Below are 23,113 nucleotides of genomic sequence, written 5' to 3' on the forward strand. Positions count from 1 at the left end.
TTTCATGATGACGGTGCCAAGGAAACCGTTATTGCATAATATTCCATAACCATGCGGCAGTGATGCGCAATAACGGTGCTGCAGACTTTATTTAAACATTTTGTTCATTACTAATATGGACATGTAGGCTATTGTTTTACACCTGTATACAACTGTAAATCACCCTTATGTTCTTCATCCCCTAATCATAATATAGAAAAATAAAAGCACACGCAAATAATGGCAGCACTTTTGTTCATAGAAGCTTGACTGTATAATAACAGTCGCGGTTAATTGCAGGGAGTGTCGGGGGACAACAAAGGGCCGGATCGATCATTATCATCGCCGCCGCCGCCGCCGCCACAGTGCGTAAAGCCGGGATTGTCGTCGCTGGTGCTTAAAGTGTCCGGTGCAAGTTGCCGACAAATGGGCTAATGGGATGTTCCAGATGCGCAGTAAGGCGAGATATAATCTCCATGGTAAACTGATGTATGACAGGAGCAGGGTGGCAAAGCGAAGGGAAGCCGTGGAGGAATCACTGCAGTGCAGCAGAGCTGTCAGTCAACGGGCAGAGGAGGCTGCACACAGCCCACTGATGTGCCCAGACATTAGGGCGACTAGCAGCTGAAATTAAAGCTGTATAGTGTCCTCTTAATGTCGATTCATATCAGAATATAAACTCATGTCTTACATCAGGTTCCTTTCCACCCACTCATTGTCACTTTAGCCTTTTTTTATCTGCGCAACGACGGAGATGTCCATCGTTGTGATGCATCTCTGACAGAGTCAAGGAAAATTCGAACTATTTCACCTCAAATGTACTGTAAACCTACATAATATTTGTTTTATAAGCAACAATTAAAAAATATAATTAAATTATTAACAGCATGAGCATTTCCTAAACTGCTGTTGCCTTGTTACTGTGTATCACAGTGTGGGGATCCTCCTCATTGAAACACATTATAAAGACAAGCCTGTTCAGAAAAAAACCTCTCTACGCAATCTCGCCATAACACACACTTCTCATGGGCCCACATCCTCAAAATAGGCTACACACGTCGCCGGTACACATAAACCTGTTCAGATGCATTGAGAGCGACTGTGTCTGTCTCTCCCTCCTCCATCAGCATACAACGGCGCAACGCTTCCACCAATCTGTGCCGCGAGTGGACCACCCCAACCCCTGAACCTGAATCTACCCGCCCTGCCTGCTTATAAATACTGCTTGAATAACACCGGCAAGTCGTCAGAAACGCTCAGGGTTGCAGCAGAACACCCCCCTTCGTCTTATATCCCCTTCATCGTTTCTCTGTTTTTTAAGAATATCTCACACATCATCCATTTCACCCTCATTCTTCCCCCCTTTTTCCGAACTGTAGTTGTTGTTGCGGCCAGTTGCATGCATTTTTCGTCTCCCAAAATGGTTTGCGAGACTAAAATTGTTGCGGATGAACACGATGCTATACCTGGGACCAAAAAAGAGTCGATCATGTGGAGCTCTACTCCGTCCAGCGCAGCTCTGAACCCCTCCGAGGAAACGGATGTGAGAAAAGATGCGGTTTTTATCCGCGAGTTCGAGTGCGGGGATCAAGAGGAGGTGCGGCGCATCTTTTATGAGGGCATTATGGAGAGGATACCCAATACGGCGTTTAGGGGGCTCAGGCAGCAGCCCAAGACTCAGTTTTTATATGCTCTTCTGACAGGTAAGTACCCCCATTACCTTGCAATATGCACTCTACACCGGTTTATTTATTCCCATGTCAGCTTTCAGACCCACTTTTCTAAATTCAACATATTACCTCACATCAATTATGTAGCCTATATGAGTTATGTCTCTATCTCACATCACATTGGATAACATCGCTGTTGCGCCTGTGTTGGATGTTTGCATCCGAATGTGATTTCTTTGAGGAAAGTGTCTTACATCCCACACATGTCTAACGTCCACTTAAAGCACCACAGTGTGCCAACGCGGCTCTTTCCGCCAGCACGCACCGGCATGTTGCTCATCATGCAACAAAAGGCATGGCCAGGCGCATGGTGCACGTGTATAACCGGTGGGCCTGCTGATGATGTGATGACATGCCGGTGCCGTGAATGAATGAGTGAATGAAATTGAGGATTGGCCCACGGGGTGCGCGCATGCACGTACCCAAGAAAGTAATCCCCCGCGCACCCCAACACACATTAATATCCCCCGCGGCGCGCACACGCTCCGCCTCTGCACAGCAGCCTCTGCGCCAGTCATGCTCTGATGTCGTTTGGCTTTTGTTGATGTTGCAGAAAGCCTCATGTATCGTGACCGGTGCCGTTACGCACGTAAAATAACAAACTATTAAGTAATCAAAAACTTCTGGCATGAACTGTGTTAGTTTGGCGTATTAGACTGCACGGGACATGATGGTCCTGTCAGTAAAATCCCACAAACTAATTGTATTTCAGTACGGTCTCAATGAGTCTTAGTGATGTTGTTTGCTAAAATTCTCTATCAAGTCACTACCCCCTATACTTCTGCGCTGATGTTTGACACCACGCTGGGGTGCAGTGGAGTAAACTAACTAGTTGTTGCATGCAACGCAACAACATACTATGCAGCATCCAGCCTGCTTGTTAGTTTCCCTGTGCGCCCCCCAGCGTTACATCCAACTAATTACTTCAGTATGGACTGAACTGGTTTGATGAATTCAATACTAACATGTACTCTCTACTCTAAGTTTTACCCTGTCAGATTTTGTGTTTCTGCAGCAATACTAATGTGCACAATGTGTACAATGTGCTTCACAGTTTGATGAAAGCCACTATGTGAAACTAATCCTAATCTCTCTTTATGAAAAATGTTCATGTTTTCATCATTATAACAGGATTTGATGCAACTATTTCACTTAATTGATGTAAACAAATGTCATATTGCCTCTGTTCTTTTATGTTTGTGTCTGTGTGGGGTCAACTTCCGCCAAAATCAAACATGTGATTCTCTTTTCTGACAGGTTTCGTTTATTTTTCTTCCATTTCTCCATAGTAATGTGCTTTTTCGTGACCAATTCCGTCATTCTGACCTGCTGTGCGCCCCTCATTCTCATGGGTGCGCGCTACTACTACAGCAGGAAAGTTATCCACGGTTATCTGGACTGTGCTCTGCACACGGACATGGCTGACATAGAGGCTTATTACATGAAACCCACAGGTAAGACGAGGGAGAAATATCACTGTCCTCATTGCAGTGTGACTAATGAAATACATACACGTTGTCTGGTTTGTCAGTCGGCAATGCTCCACCACCAGTGTTGATTTAAAAAAAGAAAAAAAGAGGATAAATATGAGGTATATAAAAAAACTCTACTTTCAAAAGTTAAGGCCTGTAACTTTGCTGCAATGACAAAACCCCTGAAGAACTACATGAAAGGCAGTGAACCTACACATTAAACTGTTAAACTAGCTCGGTCTAGAGAGCCTTTATGCAATCCAGAGGCAACTCATCAAATATACAGCTCCTCTCTCTGCTTTCCTTCTCTTCCACCCCTCCTCCCTCCAGTCTCTTTCTCCACTCCTTCCCCCACTTGCTTCCTCTCTGAGCTCCACTTGGTCACGGGCAGGGAGGAGAGGTTGCATTACAGCGCTATTGATCGCACTAAGGAAACTGCCGATACACTTTCTGCAGTATGCATGGTGTCGGCAAGGCCCATTTCCTCCACTAAATTTTCTAATTTGAAAAATCAATCATCTCAAACTATTCATTCTCTCCAGGAGTCAAGTTTTGGGTGTGAGCAATAGCCAGCCACAAACATGACACACTGCCCCGTAACTTTTTGGACACATTTATTCCCTGTCAACCCAAACCACGTGGCCAATATAAAAAAGAAGGTGTTGGTTAAGCCGGTCAATTGCCCCCCGTTGTCACTTTCTCTCCAACATTGTGCCCTCTGGCCTGGTAATCCACTGCACACACAATTGCAATTTAGCATTCCCATTATTGGTGCAGGGCTGAGATGGTTTAGTGGGGGTCAGGCACCACTGCTCTTGGACAATGCTAATGATTATATCCACGCAAACTGAATGGGCCCAGTGGGACGAACACTTGGGCACCAACGTGCAGTGCTGATGGAGAGGCACATCTCACGTCACTGTCATTTGGTGAGTGTTGTTATGTGTGTGGCACGTAACACGTAGAAGTCTGTGATTACAGTTTTTTTTTTTTTTTACCAAAATTGGAAGTGGTCTTATTTTGCATTAGAGATATAAAAATGTTTTCTCTGTGCTCTTCACTCTAGTTTAAGGGGGGCGGGGCTCAGTTGGAAAGAGGCAATGTCACGCACTTCCATGCACCAATCGGAATGTAGCAACAGTTTAATCAAAATCTGACGATTGGTTGGTAGCCAAATTAATCAAGCCAGACATAGCTGAGTTTTTTACCCCCGCCCCCCAAAAAAAGAACATTAACTTTGATTTTTTGCTTATTTGTTATGAATATTTAATCTAGAAAGAAAAACATATTTGAAATCAACCTTTCAGGGTTTTTTAAGCTTGCAATTTGGAGGAGAATCATGGTCTCTCCAAAATAAACCAGGAAATCCTTCTGTCATCTATTAGCCTGCTAGCAATAGAAAAAGAAAAAAGACAGATTTAAAGAAAATGTCTTTCAGTGATATACCTGAGCAACGGGATGAAAATTAGTCTCATAAATTGATTCATTGATTGATATTGCACTTGCTAAGATCAGGTAATAAGGGCTACTCGACAACCCCAAAACTGTTGACCACTGTGATTTGGCTCTGCAAACTAGCTTTCATTACTACACGGAGCTATGGTTAGAACTGAATCTTCCAAACTGCACTGAAACAGTATATGCTAGATTGTGTATTCTCGTCTGTCAAGCAACAGCTCAGATCCCAGCATCCACAATGAACACTGGGTAGGCGTACTGTAGGAATGAGTGAAACAAGTTGGAAATAGACTTAAAATGGAAAGAAATTATCTCTGCAATTCTAGACAAATTGAGGAGAAATGTTTTTGCAAAAAGGCAACATAGGAATGGTATGGTATTATATGAATGTGTTTGTGTGCGTCTTTGGGTGCATAAAAACTTGTGGGGTGTTTATTAACAGAGATGTCTCGTTGTGGTGGATGATAAATCTGATCATCACAGAATATGAACGATGTATTCCTGTAACCTAGTAGTTAATCAACTTAACTTTCATGACAGGGAGAAAGAGGGGATACTTGTAGCATTCCCCACTCTTACCCACTCTTTACATTTTTTGACGAATACCGAAATGCAAATTAACTAAAGTCTAATAAGTGGACACTGACTACAGAAACACTAACTGATCTGACTGGAGTCCCGTATTCCTGTATACGTTGAATGACTACTCCAATCAATACGCTTATCTCCTATGTGTATATTGGGATTGATCACTCTGCTGCCACTTAAGGCCAGCTGTCACTTCTTTAACATGCCACAAAAAATGAGTGGGCGTGTGTGGGCAGAGAGTCTGTAAAACAAATTGAAGTAACAATGGCTGGGAGTATAAATGTTAATGGATGTATGAAAAAAGATAAAAGCGTGTTTCCTTAACAAAAATTGAGGCGCGGATATGGTTATATACACATATTGAACTAAACTATTAAAGCTTAGTTTGAAACAAAAAAGATACATTTGAAACTGAGATTTTGTACAACTCATAATTGCTTAAAATCCACTATTTGAATTCAACAGTTCAATAAGAGTTTGAAAAATTGAAACTGATGCTGGCACAAATCTTTTTGTACACTGTGACTCCTCCTTCTTCCATGTATCTTTCTCTGTCCTTCCTTGAATGCGATAAACCAATAATGACTCAATCTGCCAATCAATATGTTCACCACTGGTGTGTTAACAACTAAAGGGCTGATTTGCTGAAACAAACTGTACATAATGATAAAATACTTATCAACTTACAGTATTTTTCTCACAGAAAACTAAAGCAAAATGTTATTACTTTATCCCTGATTCCTTGTACTACTTTCAGATAATCTCTTTGCACTTCTTCAGACAAGATTTGCAAGTCCCCACAAACAAGAAAATCAGATTTTTACATGTCAAGGGCTACAAAGCTATCATTAATTTTAGTAAGCAGCTAAAATATTAAATTCTACAACTGTTAATGACTTTTTAGGCAACAGCAACAAACACCATCTTTGTTTATGTGATTGCTTCTGGCACCTTGTGCACCAGTGTTTCTCACTGTATCACAGGACTGGTTCATGTCAGCACCTATCACTTCAAATAGTGTGCACGCGTTTATTTTGTACCTCTTATAGGAAATGAATGTTGGAGTCACAGCTATCATTACTATGACTCTGCATTACTTAATTCCATAGGGCCAGGACACCAAAAACGAGCATATTTTAAATAGCTTTTGTGAAAAGGGAAACCAACTGTAAATACAGAAAGAAAGAGGTTTCCCCTTATGTTCAAGCAGTAGGCAGACAAGATACCCCTTTCCTTGCACCATTGACTTGCTCAATCACTATAGGTTACTCTGAAGCAGCTTAAAAAGTGAATGTAATATTATGAGGGCGACACTAGACATTGAGCCAAATCCTCCCTGGCTGAAAGTCATACCCACTCAGTAATACTGGCTGTTTAATGAGGCGTCATGACCACTGCACAGACTCATCAATGCAGGCAACATTAAAAAACCTGCCAGTCTCAGACTCATTATGGCTCTATGGCTTTATGTGTGTGTGTGTTGAGCTGTGCTTATTTTAGCTCTGAACGACAGAGAGAGAGACAGATAGTGAAAGAGAGTGGAAAAATGTGTAAGGTGGGAAAGACAAGAGCGCTAGATAGAAAATAGGGGCATCCGGGGGAGGGGTTTGCTCCTCAAGTATATGATATGTTTTGTGTGTGTGTGAGAAAAAGATAAATAAACAGTTTGGTAAGCACACAGACAAAGGGATCTCCTGGGTACATTTCTGACTCCTCAGTACCTTTTGATTAACGAGGCATCTTCTTTTTATCCTCTCCTCTCTCATCCATCCCTCTTGTTGAAGTTCAGCCTTTCTGTCTCCCACCTGTATCGCACCTCTTCCTCCTCTTCCTCTTTAGTTCTCATCTACGCTGAAAGTGCAGAGGAGGTGATGCAGTGGCCAACTGGGTTATCCATCATCCTGTCACAGAGGAAGTGATGTTTCCTCCGAGCCATCAGTCTCTTTCAAAAACAGAAAAAAAAAAAAACAGAAAAATGTAATTTACTATTCATTCGTTCATTCATCAGTGGCAGCGGACAATTATGTTACTACTACACTACTCATTGTTAAACTGTAGTTACACAAGTTAAATTAACTCAGATATTATTGTACACATTCACAAACAGTTAGATTCACACAAAAATAGAATTAAGTGCTGAAACAATTAGTCAAAGAAAATCAATCATTTAAGTATTTTTCCATAAATAAAAAAAATAATTAATTATAAAACAAGCAACATTGGCAATAAGTTGCAGCCCTAGTAAAATGACGATATTAGAGAAATTCTTTGACATTTTGGGAAGTATGCTTTTCTTTTCAGACGTAGAGTTAAATGAGCTAAAGCCAGCAGACTGATTAGCTTAGCATTAAGACTGGAAACGGGGAAACAAGTAGCCTCTCTCTTTAAAGGCCGTGACACACTAAACTGATAATCGGCTGTCGGACAATCTGGCGAGGCCAGTGACTCGAGTCTGTTCGGTGTGTTCCGTGCTGTCGGAGGGGCCGTCGGCCTTCATTTTGGCCGACCTGACATGCTCAGTGGGATGGCGGTCACTGCCGGCAGTCGGACTCAAATGACCAATCTGATTGGTAGAGTGCTAGCCCGGAAACAAGACTCTAGTCACACTCATCCGTGTGACTAGAGTCTCTCAAAATCAGACGAAAATCTTTTAAACTGACCTTTATCGATCTTAAATGAAGACAGATTCAGCAACTGCATGGCCTGTTTCTTGCTTAAAATGTTTTCAAAAACACGTTTTGGTGAACTATTTTAGTAAAATATGAGATCGTATTCTGAACAAGCTGCCTTGACAATCTGACTTTGAATTTCCGGAGAAGCTAGACCCATGTGACGCGTTCGTCCAATCGGTTGCTGGTTTTCATTTTTTAGGCGGCAATACAGATTAACGCCACATGCTGTTATGGAGACGTAGTATGTCTCGTTAGTTTAGTGTGTTCCAAGGCACTTTTTTGACCAACTCGGGAAGACTGCCTTTTCTGCCGAGGGTCGGCCGTCTGGTTGGTGTGTCAGGGGCATAACACATCAATTCCCTGATAGTTGATTTACATCTAAATCACATAATTATTTTTGTAGCCTGTCACAATGTTAGCCATGTTGTTACGTCACCGGCCAACTCTGCTGTTCCCATCCTTGACATACTGAGGAACTGAAGAACTCATCAGTCCATTACTTTATATGCTGCAAGTACATGAACACATGTATCTTTCGTCTATTCAGCGTTTTGAGAGCCAATCATTAATAATGCATTCCAGTCTCACTACCCTCGGCCTTTGTTTCACATTCTGCGTGAATCAATACTGAACAAAGACATTCATTGGAAAGAGTAGGTGACGTGTCAACAGCAGCTTCATTAATGGCAGCATTTTGGATTTTCTCACTACCTCAACTCTCGGTTGACAGATCATGATGCTTGATTGCTACTGATAAGCAACTTAAAGCCTGTTATCAATAAATGTGTGTGATTACCTTTATACTCTATAGTTTAAAAGATATTTGTTCAGTTTGGTCTTGATTTACACAGCACCAGTAAAAGTAGGGATGTAATAGATTTTGCATGTTGGTGTGAAGCCCAGCGTGATGGCCTGAAGGGAGAGAGGGGCTTCTTAGGCTGTAGCAGCCATGTGAACAATGGCATGTACACAGCAAAGTGTAGCATGTGTGTAAAATGTGGGCTGTACTTGCATGCTTGCATACAAACAAACATGCATAGATGCATTGATAGGCAGAAAGGCAGTAAAACCAACAGTAAAGAACCAGATAATGAGTTCGCCTGAGCTAATGGAAAGGTGCACGCTGTATGAGTTTAGTGTGACAGCACATAGATCAATGCAACACTCTCCTACACACATTGAATTTAGCTTTAAGGCCGAGTTGTCGGTAAATACTACTGTAAATCCAGGCTTCAATACACAATAACTATACATTTTCTGTAATTGTTGTGTGTTTGTTTGTACATATCTGAAAAGTGTGTCCTAAATCTGACAGTCACTTCCACTTAGCTTCATTTGTCCGTGACGGAAGACTGCTGACTTTTGGGTTACACATGACAAGCTAATCCATAATTTGACCAAAGGAGGAGGATGTGTCCATGTGTGTGTTTGTATGGAAGTGCATGAGGCAGGGTGTGTGTGTGTGTGTGTGTGTTGTATAGGACCATAGAACACTCTGAAGATCACTTTGAAAAGCAATATAAGCATTTCTTCTTAAAATGGAAAGTTGTATATTAAAATAAGAAGATGAAGATACACAGAACAGTACAAAGACACAAAAATGTTGTCAAAGTTGATTGTTAGGATAGAAAATGATGCTTTAACATAGTCTGATATTGCACTACATATTTACAAGGTAGAAATATTAACACTAGATAAATGATGCAGTGATGCAGCAGTTTTGATTCAGAGCCACTACTGAAAGATAAATCTTAAGTGTGTGCGAAAACATAATAACACATAAAAAAAACACAGGCTAGAGTCAATGAGCTTTTGTCAGGGCTTACACCCATAGTACTCAGGACAGACAATTGAACGACAGCACAGTAAGGCTGCGTCTAGACTGAATGCTTATCGAATGAATTATCCCTCCCTCCCAGAAGGAAAAGAGAATAATCTTGTTAGACACCATAAAAACTATTCCTGTGTGTGCGCGCAAGTGTGTGATTTTTTGGTTTTAACACATGGTGCGTATCATATCAGCCAGTACTTAACACTCCCACACACACGTTCGGAGGCATATTAATATACCTGTAAGGTGGTTAAAGAAATTACATATGTCACATGAAGAATATAGTAATCAGATTTCTGCTTGTGTAAGAATTGTTATGAATGATTTCCAGAGCTCTTTCTCCCTCTTTTGCCTTCCCTCTTGGGCCTGTCTTGAGATCATCTGTATTCTTCAGGTCCCCTCCCCCTTCTGTAATAATGGTAGATTTTATGTCCTCCCTCCCCCCGTCGTGTTTGTATGCCCTAGCAGCAATAATGGATCCTTTCAAGCTCATCGCTATTACTGTTAACATGGATGCCGTGCCTTCCTCCTCTACTCACTCACTCTTTCTTTATTGTCCCTCTTTTTCACCCCATTTTTCTACTACTTTATTATGTCGAGAAAGCTTATACAGACCAATACATGAGTTGCACATTGTATTAATACTATATTAAGCTCTACTCTAGCAATGCACTGCTGTGTTGGAGCAATAGAGGTCTAATTGGCTTGCTCAAAAGAACACAACAGGAAAAGGTTGAGGCCTTTTTTTGAAAAGTGTCTTATTCATTCCTTCTCCAATCTTGTGGCAACATGACAGACTAAACAGCTCCTCCTTCATGACTTGTAAGAGGAGTAATAGGAAAGAGATGGGGGTAGTTGGGTAGACAAGAAGAAAGATATAAAGAAGAGAGAGTGGCTTAATCCAAAGATATCAACCATTTCACAACCTTACAGTAGAGTTACAACTTTAGGTCAGGATGGAATTTTTAACACTTTTTTCTCAATATTCTCTTTGATGTCTAACTCTTGGCTACTCTCCTATTTCCCTTAACAAGAGAAAGACACAAAGTTTGTTAATTTGGTCATAAACCAAAGTATTGGACAAGCAGAAATTTTGAACTGACAATGACTCTATTTGGAAAGTTTTTACTGAGACATTTCAATCCAAACCACAAATGTCAACCTGCTGGTGTTGTTAGAGGAAGGATCAAGGTCTTATTTAACCATAATTTAACCAGGTAGACCGTTGAGAACAGGTTCTCATTTGCAACGGCAACCTGGCCAAGAGAAGCATAAGCGTACAAGACAACATACAGTTTTTACATTCAATAGAGTACAAGAAAACAGAACACAATAGATGATAAATAAATTACAGCTAAAGTAGGCATTTCAAAGCTGGCGCAAAGTGAGGTGTAAGTTAGTCGATGTGCGAAAGCGGCATGGTGATAACACAACACAAATAAACAATCTATAACACTGCTGAGATGTAGTAAAGAGTCAGAGTACAGATAGTGGATTCATCCTCTGGGGACCATGAATGCAATCCTTCCTGTTATTAATCTGGAACAAAGTGGTGGACCTTAAATTAATCCATTTCATTCCAGAGAATCACACACAGCTTCACTCATGCTAGTTAGTAGTTAGGTGCCTTGCTAAGAGAGGCTTTACAATGGTTGTTGAGGGAAACAGAAGAGTGTCACTCCTTCACTTTCCTCATTTCCAAGTAAGTCTTGGGATAGCAAATGGCGACCAAATTTGCAGCATATGCAACAGTATGCCTCAAAGCACCCCTTATTTTGGATCAAACATGACATTTCAGTTGCAGATCTGCAGACTTGATGAGAGTCTGGAGCATCTTAATCTCATATAAAATGCCTCTTAGAGCATAACGTTATGCCTCCTCCTCTAATGCGGTGTTTTCATTGTATGATACGGCTTTGGTTGACTTCATTTTTGTACCAGGTCCTTTTCTTTTTTTCGTTTTCCACTGCGAATAGTACCCCCCCAGGTCTAGATTATATGTCGTGACATCATCTCCAACGCGGCACTCACTGGATCCTTTCATCAGCAAGCAAACAGAGGACCGTCAGCCCTTTGTCATTTGTACAGCGTTTGCGGGCTGCCATTAAAAAAATTGGTTTGTGACAGTACCATGGCTATTAAAAAATGTTGGGTTTATGCATTTCCTGTGTCGCGCTAGTGACCATTCTCTCTGACAGTCAGTGGTCTGCAGTGTTTAAACTCCACCTTCTATCCACTCAGCTCCCTTGGAACCTCGACCGAGGTGGTACCAAGAACAGTGTACTATCTACAACGTTTGCTAATGTAAATGTTAGAATAACTACTAATGTGAAATGAACTGTACTGGACTGCTTGGTGGAAATGCGGAATAACTTTTTCTCTCTTTTTTCTTTTTGTGTGTGAGCGTCTGTCTCTATCTTCCTATCTCCACAAAGTGCAGTTCCTAGCACAATTAAAAGCTCGCTAAATCCATGCAGTTTAATAGCTCTAGTGTCAGGTTCAGCAGACGTGATGCTCCTTGAGCAGTGATGTCAGAGGTCAATATATCCTGCTTAGCTTTCAGAAAAAAAAGCAGAGTCAGAGGGGGGAAGAAGGGCTAACAGAGTTAAGTAATACACAGTCTGATAGGCAGACAGGCATATGGTTGGTTGGTGTGCGTGCTTTCCTGTGCTATCCTCATTCCTGGCAAAGGCTCAGTTTAGACAGATGGTCAGGAGGGCTTTATGGAAGCATATTTCCCCCTCCTATGCCAACACCCACCCATCCACACACATGTACACACGCACAATCATAATAATGCCGACAAAGTGCCGCAGGAGTTGACATTGCAGATTTATTTAATAAAACATCCTTCCATAGCATTAGTGAAGGCCAAAAGACACTTAACTACCCAGAACTTTGTAAACCTGAGACGTACAGACAATCTCTTATCCATCAAAGCTCCACATAATTACCTTCACACTTTGTCGGCCCCCAAATGGCAGCAAGAAATGACTGACGCTTTTTGTTTTTAAAGGACTTTTATTATAGAGAAATGTAATGTCAGTACACTGCAGAGTGATCTGACTTGCATTTCTTCGGAAACAGTGAATGAAACAAAATTCTGGATTACTTGAATTTTCTCAGCAGCGTCTCCATGCCTGACATTAAAATTTGATTTAGCCAGACAGAGTGAATCTATAAAGTCTCAACTGGGGTAACAAGATGCTCTTATGTGCCGTTTATGGTTATTCGGGATGTTTCCCCTATGAGATTACAGGCTAGTGAGAAGGCACTGAAAATCTTAAGCAGAAGACGAAGAAAGCACAACAATGTTTTTCATATTCTCTTAGGTCTTGTACATATGAAAGATCTTCTATAAAATATTTTACTGCAAACGTGGTTAAAAGACATATATTGTGACCCAACCCATAAATAAAAAAAGTGCAAAATAAAGCCAGGCCGAATGGGTAATAATCCACCTGAACTCAAGTGATTTCATAATGCGAGCTCCGATTGATCCCACATGTGGTGTTACAGTGGGCAATGACATATGGTGGCTGCCTCTAGCCTATTAGTAAAACACCGGTTGCAGACAGTCTCCCAGTGATCCCATACCCCTGTCTAGCTATCAGGGTGGAAAGTACTCAGGTTTTCCTGTTGCCGCAGCAACATACATGACAGTTGTTTGATTCAGTAACGGAAGCCTTCGGATCAGCTTAACACATGCCTGCAGGGGCATCAAACCCCTCCCAACACACAGCAGTCCAGCAGAAGCATGGTGTTAATGTCACTGCCTGTTTGAGTGTGTGTGTGTGTGTGTGTGTGTGTGTGTTCTTTACGTCGTGTGTGTACGAGTGAGGGATTCAGCAGGATGAAACAAAGGGGGTTGTGTAAAGGCAAGGTAAGACAGTGTAGACTCAGAGAGAGAATTAGGTTTCAGAACTCATAGACAGAGGGACAGATTTTTACTGTCCGCAGATCAGACAGATTTACTGCATCTATAACAAACATATGGCATTTTAGTACAGAACTATGTAACCTCTGCAAACAAGTGTACATACTGCTGACATTGATAGAGAGCCGATTTAAACATGGTTACGTGATAAAAAGGAGAATGTTAAAAGGGTAATTTTCCTTAAAAGATTACGATCGGGGAAGGAAAGCAAGGGCATGCACCTCTGCGCTGTTTGTCTTTTTAAAGTGCCTGATTAAGATTCAAAGGGGAATGATTTCAAAACACGTTAGTCGGTTCTTTGTAAACTAGTTATCTTTCCAGGGTAATGTGGGGACTATTAATAATAGAGGGATTTCTAAATGTGTTAACATTTTCTAGCTCTGAAGCTAAACATAAAAGATTAGTTCACATTGTTTTCATTATTATAAGCACTGAAAATGGCATTCAAAGATAAAAAAAGGATCATTTACAAACATAATCACTGTGTCAAAGTGAACAGCTTAGAAACTGCAGCACAAAAACAGATATAAAAAAAGGGTTATATTCAAGCTTTAAGTACTCTGGTGGAGGAGCATTGTCTGCTGATGTCTGTATCTTCACTGGTCTAACCTTGTTTGTCTGTATGAGTGTTATTAGTCTCTTTATCTGTCTGTCACCAGTGTCTGTTTGAGTGTCTGATATATCAACTCTGGGATTCAGCAAGTAATTATACAATGTGAGCTTTCCTGTCTATGCTGACTTTACATGACAATATAGGGCTTGTAAATAAGATTACAATCCTGCGACACGATCAAGTAAACTTGAAAATGGCAAGTCTTTTTAATCTAATTCCCAAAAAGTGTCTGTCTCTGTCCTGTAAAATCAGTGCGTCTGCTCCACTACGCTGTGAGCCCTAAGTGACTCGGTCATGCCTTTTCAGACACTGGTCTCTGCCCTCCTCATTTACACCCTGCACCCCTTCTTCTGTTTTCTCTCCTCTCAGAGCATTGAAGCCATTGTGACATGATGCAACATGTTGGTAATGGAAACACAGGATGTTCATTTTGATTTTGGTTCTAAACACTAATTTTATCACCGTTGTCCTTCCAGTTATTCCTTTCATCCATCCATCACAATGCATATTTGGTCAAATAAGCCCGGTGTGATTGTGTACAAACGTTTTACTACACTAGTATTTGGACTAAAAGTATCTGTCAGAGATTTGGAATGCGGTCTTGAGCTTCACAGTACATGGGTGCAGCTGAGCTTGTGGGTTAGGGTACCCTTTATTACCTCTACAGAAAACATATTTTTCTTTGATCTAGACACACAACAAGACTAAAACATTGCAGTAATGACACTAATGCTTTAGGCCCTGGCCTTTACCTTTATTTAATTTTGGGAAATATGATAATTTGCTTTCTTGTTGAGAGTTAGGTGAGATGATTGATACTACTGTTAATCTTCTCATCTAACTCTGCAACATTTCCCAGAATGTTGAACTATGCCTTTAAGTGTTTAATTTTAAATCAAGCCTTAGCAGCATCCAGATCATACAAACATAATTTAATCAAACATATTGTCTTTTGTTTCTGTCAGGCTCCTGTTTCTGGGTGGCAGTGCTCGACGGACGTGTGGTGGGGATCGTGGCAGCGAAAGGCCGCGAAGATGACAATCGGGTGGAGCTGCGGCGCATGTCGGTTGACTCTCGTTACCGCGGCAAAGGCATTGCAAAGGCACTGGGTCGTCGTGTTCTGGAGTTTGCCATGCGCAACAACTATGCTGCTGTGGTCCTGGGCACAACGGCTGTCAAATTGGCTGCTCACAAGCTGTACGAGTCGCTGGGCTTTCGCCGAACGGGCCAGAGCGAGGACTACAGGCTCCCCGGGATGAACCGCTCACCACTAGAGAGGCTCTTCTTCCAGATCCGCTACAGCCGCTACCGCCTGCAGCTCCGTGAGGAGTGAGAGGTGACAGGGAGGGAGAGAGAGAGAGAGAGAGAGAGAGATGAAGAGGGGGAGATGGAGAAAGAGAGGGGCAGAGAGAGAGAGAGAGAGAGAGCAACGACCCTCCTTCACCCGAGAGCCCCGACCGCATCCTCTCCTCTGACAGCTTTTATTTATTTTGTGTCATTAGAGATAACTTTGAGTACTTAACACTTCTACTATTTCATCTTTAAAGTCACTAACTCTTTCTTTACTTTTATGCTTTTGTTGCTGTTGTTTTTGTATTATACTTTTTTCATTTTAAATAAGTTTCCTCTTTTTTATTATGCTATGTTTTGTACCTTTACTCCTCCCTTTTCATTTTGGGAGAAACTAAAAGGCTTTTATAGAAGACATCTAACTGGCACCCCAACTAGGCACCCTCCCCTGCCCCTTTGGTTTAAGATGATGTGATCAATACTCCCATTCATTACTACTACACAACGCCCTCTTTACCCCTCCCCCATTACCTCAAGCCCTCCCTTCCCTCCCACATTCTCCTTATTTCCCCACAGCAAAATTCAACAGACGGGTGTAGATGCAGGAGAGTGCAATGAGACATTTACATTCTGTGTCACTGGGGGAGGACAGAACAATGGATGGTTTGGGAGGGGCAGATATTGCTTCCTCAAGAGAAAAACACACAAAAACTGGTGGGGGAGCTTGTGGTACACACCCTCTTTTAGCTCTTCAATGTAACATTTTGTGTGTGCATTGTGAACATGCATGCTCACACAAACAAGTAATTTGACTTTTAGCCAGTCTCTCTCAAGACACCATATTGAAGCACAGCAAGAGTGTGGTACCAACCCCCATAGTGAGAGAGATGGATGACAGGATGGTTACCGGAATATGCACTGTGTATCCTGCGTCCTAGACGGACATGGATAAACACAGTAAATCTTCCTCACACGCCCTCCTTTACATTCCTCTTACTCATTCTTTTATTTGGATCTCTCCTTCCTTCCTATTGTTTCATTAATCATTGCTTTTCTCACTGGAGCTGTGGAGAGGGTCTCTGATTGGTTGAGGTGACAGGAGGATGGAGCTTTCTTGCTAACAGATCCCAAGATACAATATAGCTGCATGTCAGAGCGTGTGTGTGAGTGATTGTTGAGATTATGTGATTGTGTGTGATTTTGATGAGGCTATGGTCATTACACTGTGCCTCAGCAGTGTATGATGAACAATTTACAATTTACTTTTGTGCTATGAGTCCAGTATTATCTCAGTAAACAACTACTTTCTTTGTGTACTTACATACATAAATTGTTTACTGAGTGAAGAAATATACATTCTAACATTTTGAATATGTTTAGTATTTGAATGATCATTAGTAATTTTATAACTTTAAACACATATTACCACATTGTAATATGCAAATTTGACTGTGAAAACTACGACAATTACAAAGTAGCTACAGCCTTCACTCCACATACTTAATCCAGGTTATTGGGGAACAACTTGGGTAAGACATGACTACTAGCAATACTTGCAAACCTACAGTACATGACTGAGCACAAACAGCAAATAATTATTTAAATTAAAATATTGGCATTAGTATTCCCCCTTCTCCATGTATTTATATTGTGTATACAGGTGAAAACTCATGTAGCGAACAAAACATCAAAGATTCTCCCATAACACCTCTCTCCATCTCCATCCTCTGACCATACAACCAGCAGTAGATTCAGCCATCCACGACTCTGAGCCTTAGTTATGTCATCATACCAATTTGTAAAAAGTAAAATATAAATCAAAATACAACCAAAAAAAATCACATAAGATGAAAAAAAAGAAAAAAAATTGAATACAAATGTAATCATCATGAAGTTAATGACCCTCCTTGCCTTGCTGCCCCCCACCCCTCAAAACTCTCTCTACCACCCATTCATGAATCTGTCTGCAACCCTGGGCTAGACCCCACACCTTCCATCTGAACCCTCCACTAACTTTCCCTATGCCAGGCCCCACCCAATTCCCACCCATCTCTGCATGCGCCACAGAGCCTTGCTGCACTGCTTTTATTATTCCATTAGAAGCTTGGTGGATGAAGCCTAGACCCTGAGCCCCTACTCTGATGTCATCTAGGCAGTGTGACGCTCTGGGACAGGCTGGTGCCAGGTTGGTGCCAGGTTGCACGAGTGATGTATGGTTGGACGAGTGTGGGTGCGATTCAGAAAACACAGAAAGTGAGAAGGAAAATGTGTGTATGTGTGTGTGTGTGCTCACTAACTGCAGCACCGTCTGGATGACATCATGCCTGCCAGCCAACCAACTGTAGAATGCAAAAAGCAATGCAAGTGTGGCATGCCTCTGTATCCAGTGTGTATGGTGCCTGCCCTGGAAAAGTTTAGAAAAAAAATCAACTAATTTATAAACTATATATATATATATATATATATATATATATATATATATATATATATATATATATATATACATATATGTATATATTAAAGAAAATAAGCTTCTTTTTTTAAATGAAAATATTAAAGAAATGTGTGTTACTTTGTTTGAAAAAAGAAAAGAAAATTGTATTATTTGCATGAAATGTGTCTTTGAATCAAACAATTTTAAGGGAGAAACTCCTAGCACATGGCATACAGTGGAAACATAGATGTGTCTTTTTTATAATGGTTAATTTTATTTGAAATTATTAAAAATTATTATCTAGGAGTGAAATTAATACCAGCCACAAGCCAGTTCTCATAAATCTTTTGGAGATAGTTGTATCCCTTTCTTAAAGCCTTGCTAAATTTGAAAGTGGATATTGATATTCAGATTTATCTGTCACTGGCTGGCGGACAAAAAAGTTAGTTTCCTTCCTTGATCACAGTGGGAGTGAGGGCATATGACTGAAAGCATCAGCTCTTATTCTATTAAACCAGCTTGTGGTAAAGATACCAAACACTTTGCAGAACTAAGAATGATGCAAAAGATAAACATGTTTTTCCATGCAGTGCATATAATATATATTTCATCCACTAAGTCATTTGCCAAGTTTATCATATGCAGATAAAGGAAATGCAGGCTGCAGGATAGTGTAATGGTTTGCAGTGACTGGTTTAGACTTGGCTCCAGCTGACACAGGCAATAGCTGCTTCTTGTTAAAAGTGTCCTCAAACACCAGACTGACCTATCCGTGTCAGCTAAATGGCTAAAATATACAATACATACCTGATTAGATTTTTTTATAATCAGGTATGTATACAGTCAACTTTAGCTGTTTAAAGCCATTGAGATGCTTATGTATGTCAGGTCCCCTTCCCTTTCTTTGTTTAAGCCATGTCTAGAGGAGGTTTAGCTACTGACAGTATCTTTGTCTTTTAATTAGAGCCAACTGAAGTTTTCTCTTTGAAATTCTACAAAGTAGAAGCAAGGCACACATCATGCACTGAAAACATCAACCAGTATTGTTTTAAAAAATGCATCAGATGTTTTCATTGAGGAACATGTGGAGAATGCCTCACACCACCTTGATGCAACTGCTTTGTACTTGGTTGTTGCTGGAGACTCAATAGAGGATCAGACTGTATTTTGTGACGTATATTTTCAACAGCTACCACTGGCCTTCACACTGTACTTACAAACTTCCTATGACGCTAAGGGGGAAATTAGGATACAGCCAGCCTAAAGAATGAACACAAAATATGATATCACAGTTGTGAAATGTAAGTGCCAGTGGTGCTGGGGCTTTAGATAGAAACAACACAGCAGACACATTTGGAGTGTCAAATATTGTATGTTAGTCATTGCTGCCAGTGTGTTAGGTCCTTACTAAATGACTCAACCCATTCTTTGTAAGACTTGGGTGAGGTCCAAAGCTTAAGAGTGAGAGGTGGGCTTTGCTGAGGTGGATTGTAAAAAACAAACTGTGGTATGGATCTTGTGGAAGAATGTGAAGTCTGTCAACTCTGAGCCAATTCTGCTGCTGCCAATCTCAGTTTTTGCCTGCTGAAATTCTAAATACTCCATGTATGTTTTTGGGAGAAACTATTATCCATACTGGTACATATTCTGAACAAAGGTAATATCATTCAAAAAGCCTTTGCCAAGGCCTTACACACCAGAATCAAACGCTGGAGTTTAAATATCTTGTGGACTGCATGGCTTCACTTATTTAATGGGTGACTTTGAATTGTAAAGATGAAGTGCACTGACTATAATGCATTTATTTCAAGTCTGAGCAATGTTTTCTATTTAATGTGAATACTATGCCCTCTCACCTCCCATTTAAACCTGGTAATGCATACTTAATGTTAGAATGTAGTAATTAAACTGTATGCAACTTCTACCAGAGTGTACATTAAGTTATAAACCATTCCTCTGAAATGTTCTGCTGATGTACAATCCAAAAACATTCTCACACGTTTTTATTTGGTTTTCTGTGGTTTGTTTGAGTGCGAGTGTGCTGTCCCATTGGTTGAGGTTTGAGATAGTATGCTGCATACAGGCCTCTCCTGCTGGTGAAGGCGCTTTTAGTTTTGAGTGCTTTAGAACCCAAAAATTATCATCTGATGCTCTCTGATGGCAGACACAGAGGCACAAGCTGAGGCCAATGAAGCCGAAGCTTCAACTTCAGCAGTTAAAAAAAAAATCCTGGTCACATTAAATTCTGGCCGTTAAAATAATCAAACGGTAAAAATATCAGTATTAGTATTTCATTCGGTTTATCTACTGGAGCATAGAATTAAACACTGCACAAATGTACAGATCCTGTGGGTGTGTTGTGATGATAGTGTCCATGCTTGACAGGCTTGGGGCCGAACACTCACAGGGATGAATGTAAACTGCCAACATTTAAGGTCTTAGAAAGATTTTTGTTTTATATCCTTTCTGGTTGTTTTTTTACTTTATGAATGAGAAGGATACAGGAAAAAAGTAAAAAAGCAGCTATTGTTTATTTTATTAAGTGACTTAACCACTACATTAGATGTTAGACATTTAGTGTGATTGTAAATAGCCGTATTTCTGCTTGTTGTTAATGTATTATTTACTGCAACCTGTCATCTTTGCCGGTTTTAACCAATCCTGATGGAGTTCATTTTTGTCTCAGAAGATGGCTGTCGCATGGAATGTTCCACCTACCAAGGAGGGGGAGGGGCGAGGGAGGAATGTGCCACATTGGCAGTTAAATAGGGGTGTGTGGTGGGACTGCAGGAGGAGGTCTGCAGCAACAGAGCTCCATAGCATGGACTCCCTCTCTCTCTCTCTACCTCTGGTGAGGAATTTGCTCCACTGTGTTGAATACATAAGGACTTACTCTAGACTGAGGCCACGGGTGCCAAGAACACATAAGCACTTGTAGCACAACTGTGTCTTGTTTTGCTATTAAAGTACAGATAGTTTTGTTTTTTTACATTTCCTATGAAGAATATGGATAAAGTTTCTCTTTTTCCTGTATCGACTGTATGTATCATAAGCATATATACAAGACATGATACCATACTGTATAATTCGCATTATGACCCATGGCTAATTTTTGAGGTGAAAATTTGCCAAAGGTGACAGTAATTTCTGCATTCTGTTCCATATGCGGCTATATATATTGTTCAACACAATCCTGTACTTGGTATTATTTGGATAGAAAAAAACCTGCCCACGTGCCATCTAACCAAGCAATAAATACAAACAGAAAACTACAAAATAATGCTTAATATGCATATTATCAACAACGATTTTATTAAAAACATGAAATGCTGCATTGATGTGATATCCCTTATACTGTACCAATTAGTGGCAGTGATGCATCACATTATTGGCATTGCAACATTACCACTCATTACATCGAAGCCTGAAGGGGTGTTTGATTGTAACATGTTTCTGTTTTTTTGTATTTTTTCTTTACAAAGAGGTGTCAAAGATGTGTTTTTAAAACTTGAAGTTGAAGTATACAGGTGTACCTCTGCAAATTTGTACAGATGTCAATGGGAACTGACAAGAGGGGGATAATGGATTCTAAAGAATGAGCAGTTCAAGCAGACAGGAATTAGATGGTGCAGCCCCTTTCTCAAAGTGCAATTTGCTGTAAGTCTCTTAGCTGAGCTTTTATTTAGCCACAAAGACCTTCAACTTAACTTGTACTACTGAGACATGCACTGCAACTTCACTACCACAACTCTGTCAGTACAAATTGAAAATTAATCAATTCAAAATCAATCAATGCAATGCAAGAATCACAAATCTTAAGCATAGTTCTCACAAGTGAGATTCAAAGCATTTTTTTTTTAATCTGCAAATTAGCTACTGTAAAGTTGTAAAGTATATTTTACTGTAAATAGCATCTGGGGTCCTTTTTACTCCTTTTGTAAAAGAAACTGCAGATTCAAAATATTTACAATCTATATTTTAAAGATATTTACAGCACTAATAAAGAGATTATACAGTAGTGCAGGTGTCTTCATCTGTATTACCTCAAAACAATCCCATACTGACTAATGACTGACACTTTTAGGGGCTACAGAGCGAGCCATCTTAGTCTTGGTGACTCTATCCCAGGCTGATGGGTTCAGACACAGCCTTCCTTGTCCTGCCTGTCTGCTTGAACTCTCAAGTCACCAGAGAGAGAGCCAAGAACACTGCAACAGCAGCAGGTCTGTTAGCTTATAGCACACACCAGCCATGGCCATGAATATCAGTGGCTCTGGACTGAGCTATCTAGCTATAGCAGACTGCTGCAATGCAAGGGGTTTCTCTCTGCCCTGGAGCCCTGTCATGGCTGTTGTCTGTTGCCAGGAAACCGACCCACACAAAGCACAGCATGGGATTGATATGCAGCCACACTGTGGGGAGGCAGTCAGGTCAACAATCTATCTATCTAAACCAATCTATGATAGAGGAATGGAAGGAGGGATTGATACATAATTGGATGAGATTGATGGAGATGGGGGGAAGGGAGTTAAATGGTCTTTGTGGGAAATTTGAAAACCTGGGGGTAGGACAGGGGTGCTTTGGATACGGTGAGGAATTTGAGAGAAGAGGCCCCATGTAAACTAGAGCAGTGAGAAAATAGTGGCAGGGGTCCATAGGGTTAGAGAGGTTACAGTATGTGAGAAAGAGAGGAAAAGCAGGGTCAAAATGACAAACAGGTAGTGTGTGGGATAAGATTCTCATATAATACAGTAATAAGGTTATGTATGATGTGATGATTTAGCTGATTCCCAGGGAGACAGTGCTTAAGGTGGAGAGACATGTTTGTAGGGTCAACCAGTCTGCCCAACCTCAGTGAGACTGCAGTGACAACCTGGTCTTTATTGGGGTCTATTAGCTTTCAGTTCCCTTTCTGTCATTCCTTTGGAAGACTGCTGTATTACCACACCAGGATTACTATTATTATTGTGATTATTAACCTTTTCTTTTATACTGACAACACTTGGAACACTGTATAGATGTAAAGATGGGATTTCCTGCATTATGATGATTGAAACATGGATGTGCATATATTGTATCAATTAAAAATGGTGATGCATTAAGCTTTTA

General features: G+C 40.7%; 2 protein-coding genes across 3 annotated transcripts in view; one reads left to right on the forward strand and one right to left on the reverse strand.

Annotated features, from left to right (window-relative positions):
• The window catches only part of LOC116707019 (uncharacterized), a 14,196-nt gene extending 7,021 nt beyond the window's left edge, over positions 1–7,175 (reverse strand). The window contains exon 1 of the mRNA XM_032544133.1: positions 6,949–7,175. Within this exon, the coding sequence (XP_032400024.1) occupies positions 6,949–6,993 (45 nt within the window). The 5' untranslated portion in view covers positions 6,994–7,175. The remainder of the gene's footprint in view (positions 1–6,948) is intronic.
• Positions 1,101–23,113, forward strand: nat8l (N-acetyltransferase 8-like). Of its 2 annotated transcripts, XM_032544135.1 has the most exons (3): positions 1,109–1,682; positions 2,999–3,163; positions 15,246–23,113. In XM_032544135.1, the coding sequence occupies exons 1-3, from the start codon at positions 1,379–1,381 to the stop codon at positions 15,611–15,613; spliced, it is 837 nt and encodes a 278-aa protein (XP_032400026.1). In that variant the 5' UTR covers positions 1,109–1,378; the 3' UTR covers positions 15,614–23,113. The 2 variants fall into 2 exon arrangements, with proteins under 2 accessions (XP_032400027.1, XP_032400026.1); XM_032544136.1 differs by lacking the exon at positions 2,999–3,163 and having other exon boundaries at positions 1,101–1,682.

Source organism: Etheostoma spectabile, chromosome 19 (assembly GCF_008692095.1).
Source record: "Etheostoma spectabile isolate EspeVRDwgs_2016 chromosome 19, UIUC_Espe_1.0, whole genome shotgun sequence".
NCBI classification, from domain to species: Eukaryota; Metazoa; Chordata; class Actinopteri; order Perciformes; family Percidae; genus Etheostoma; species Etheostoma spectabile.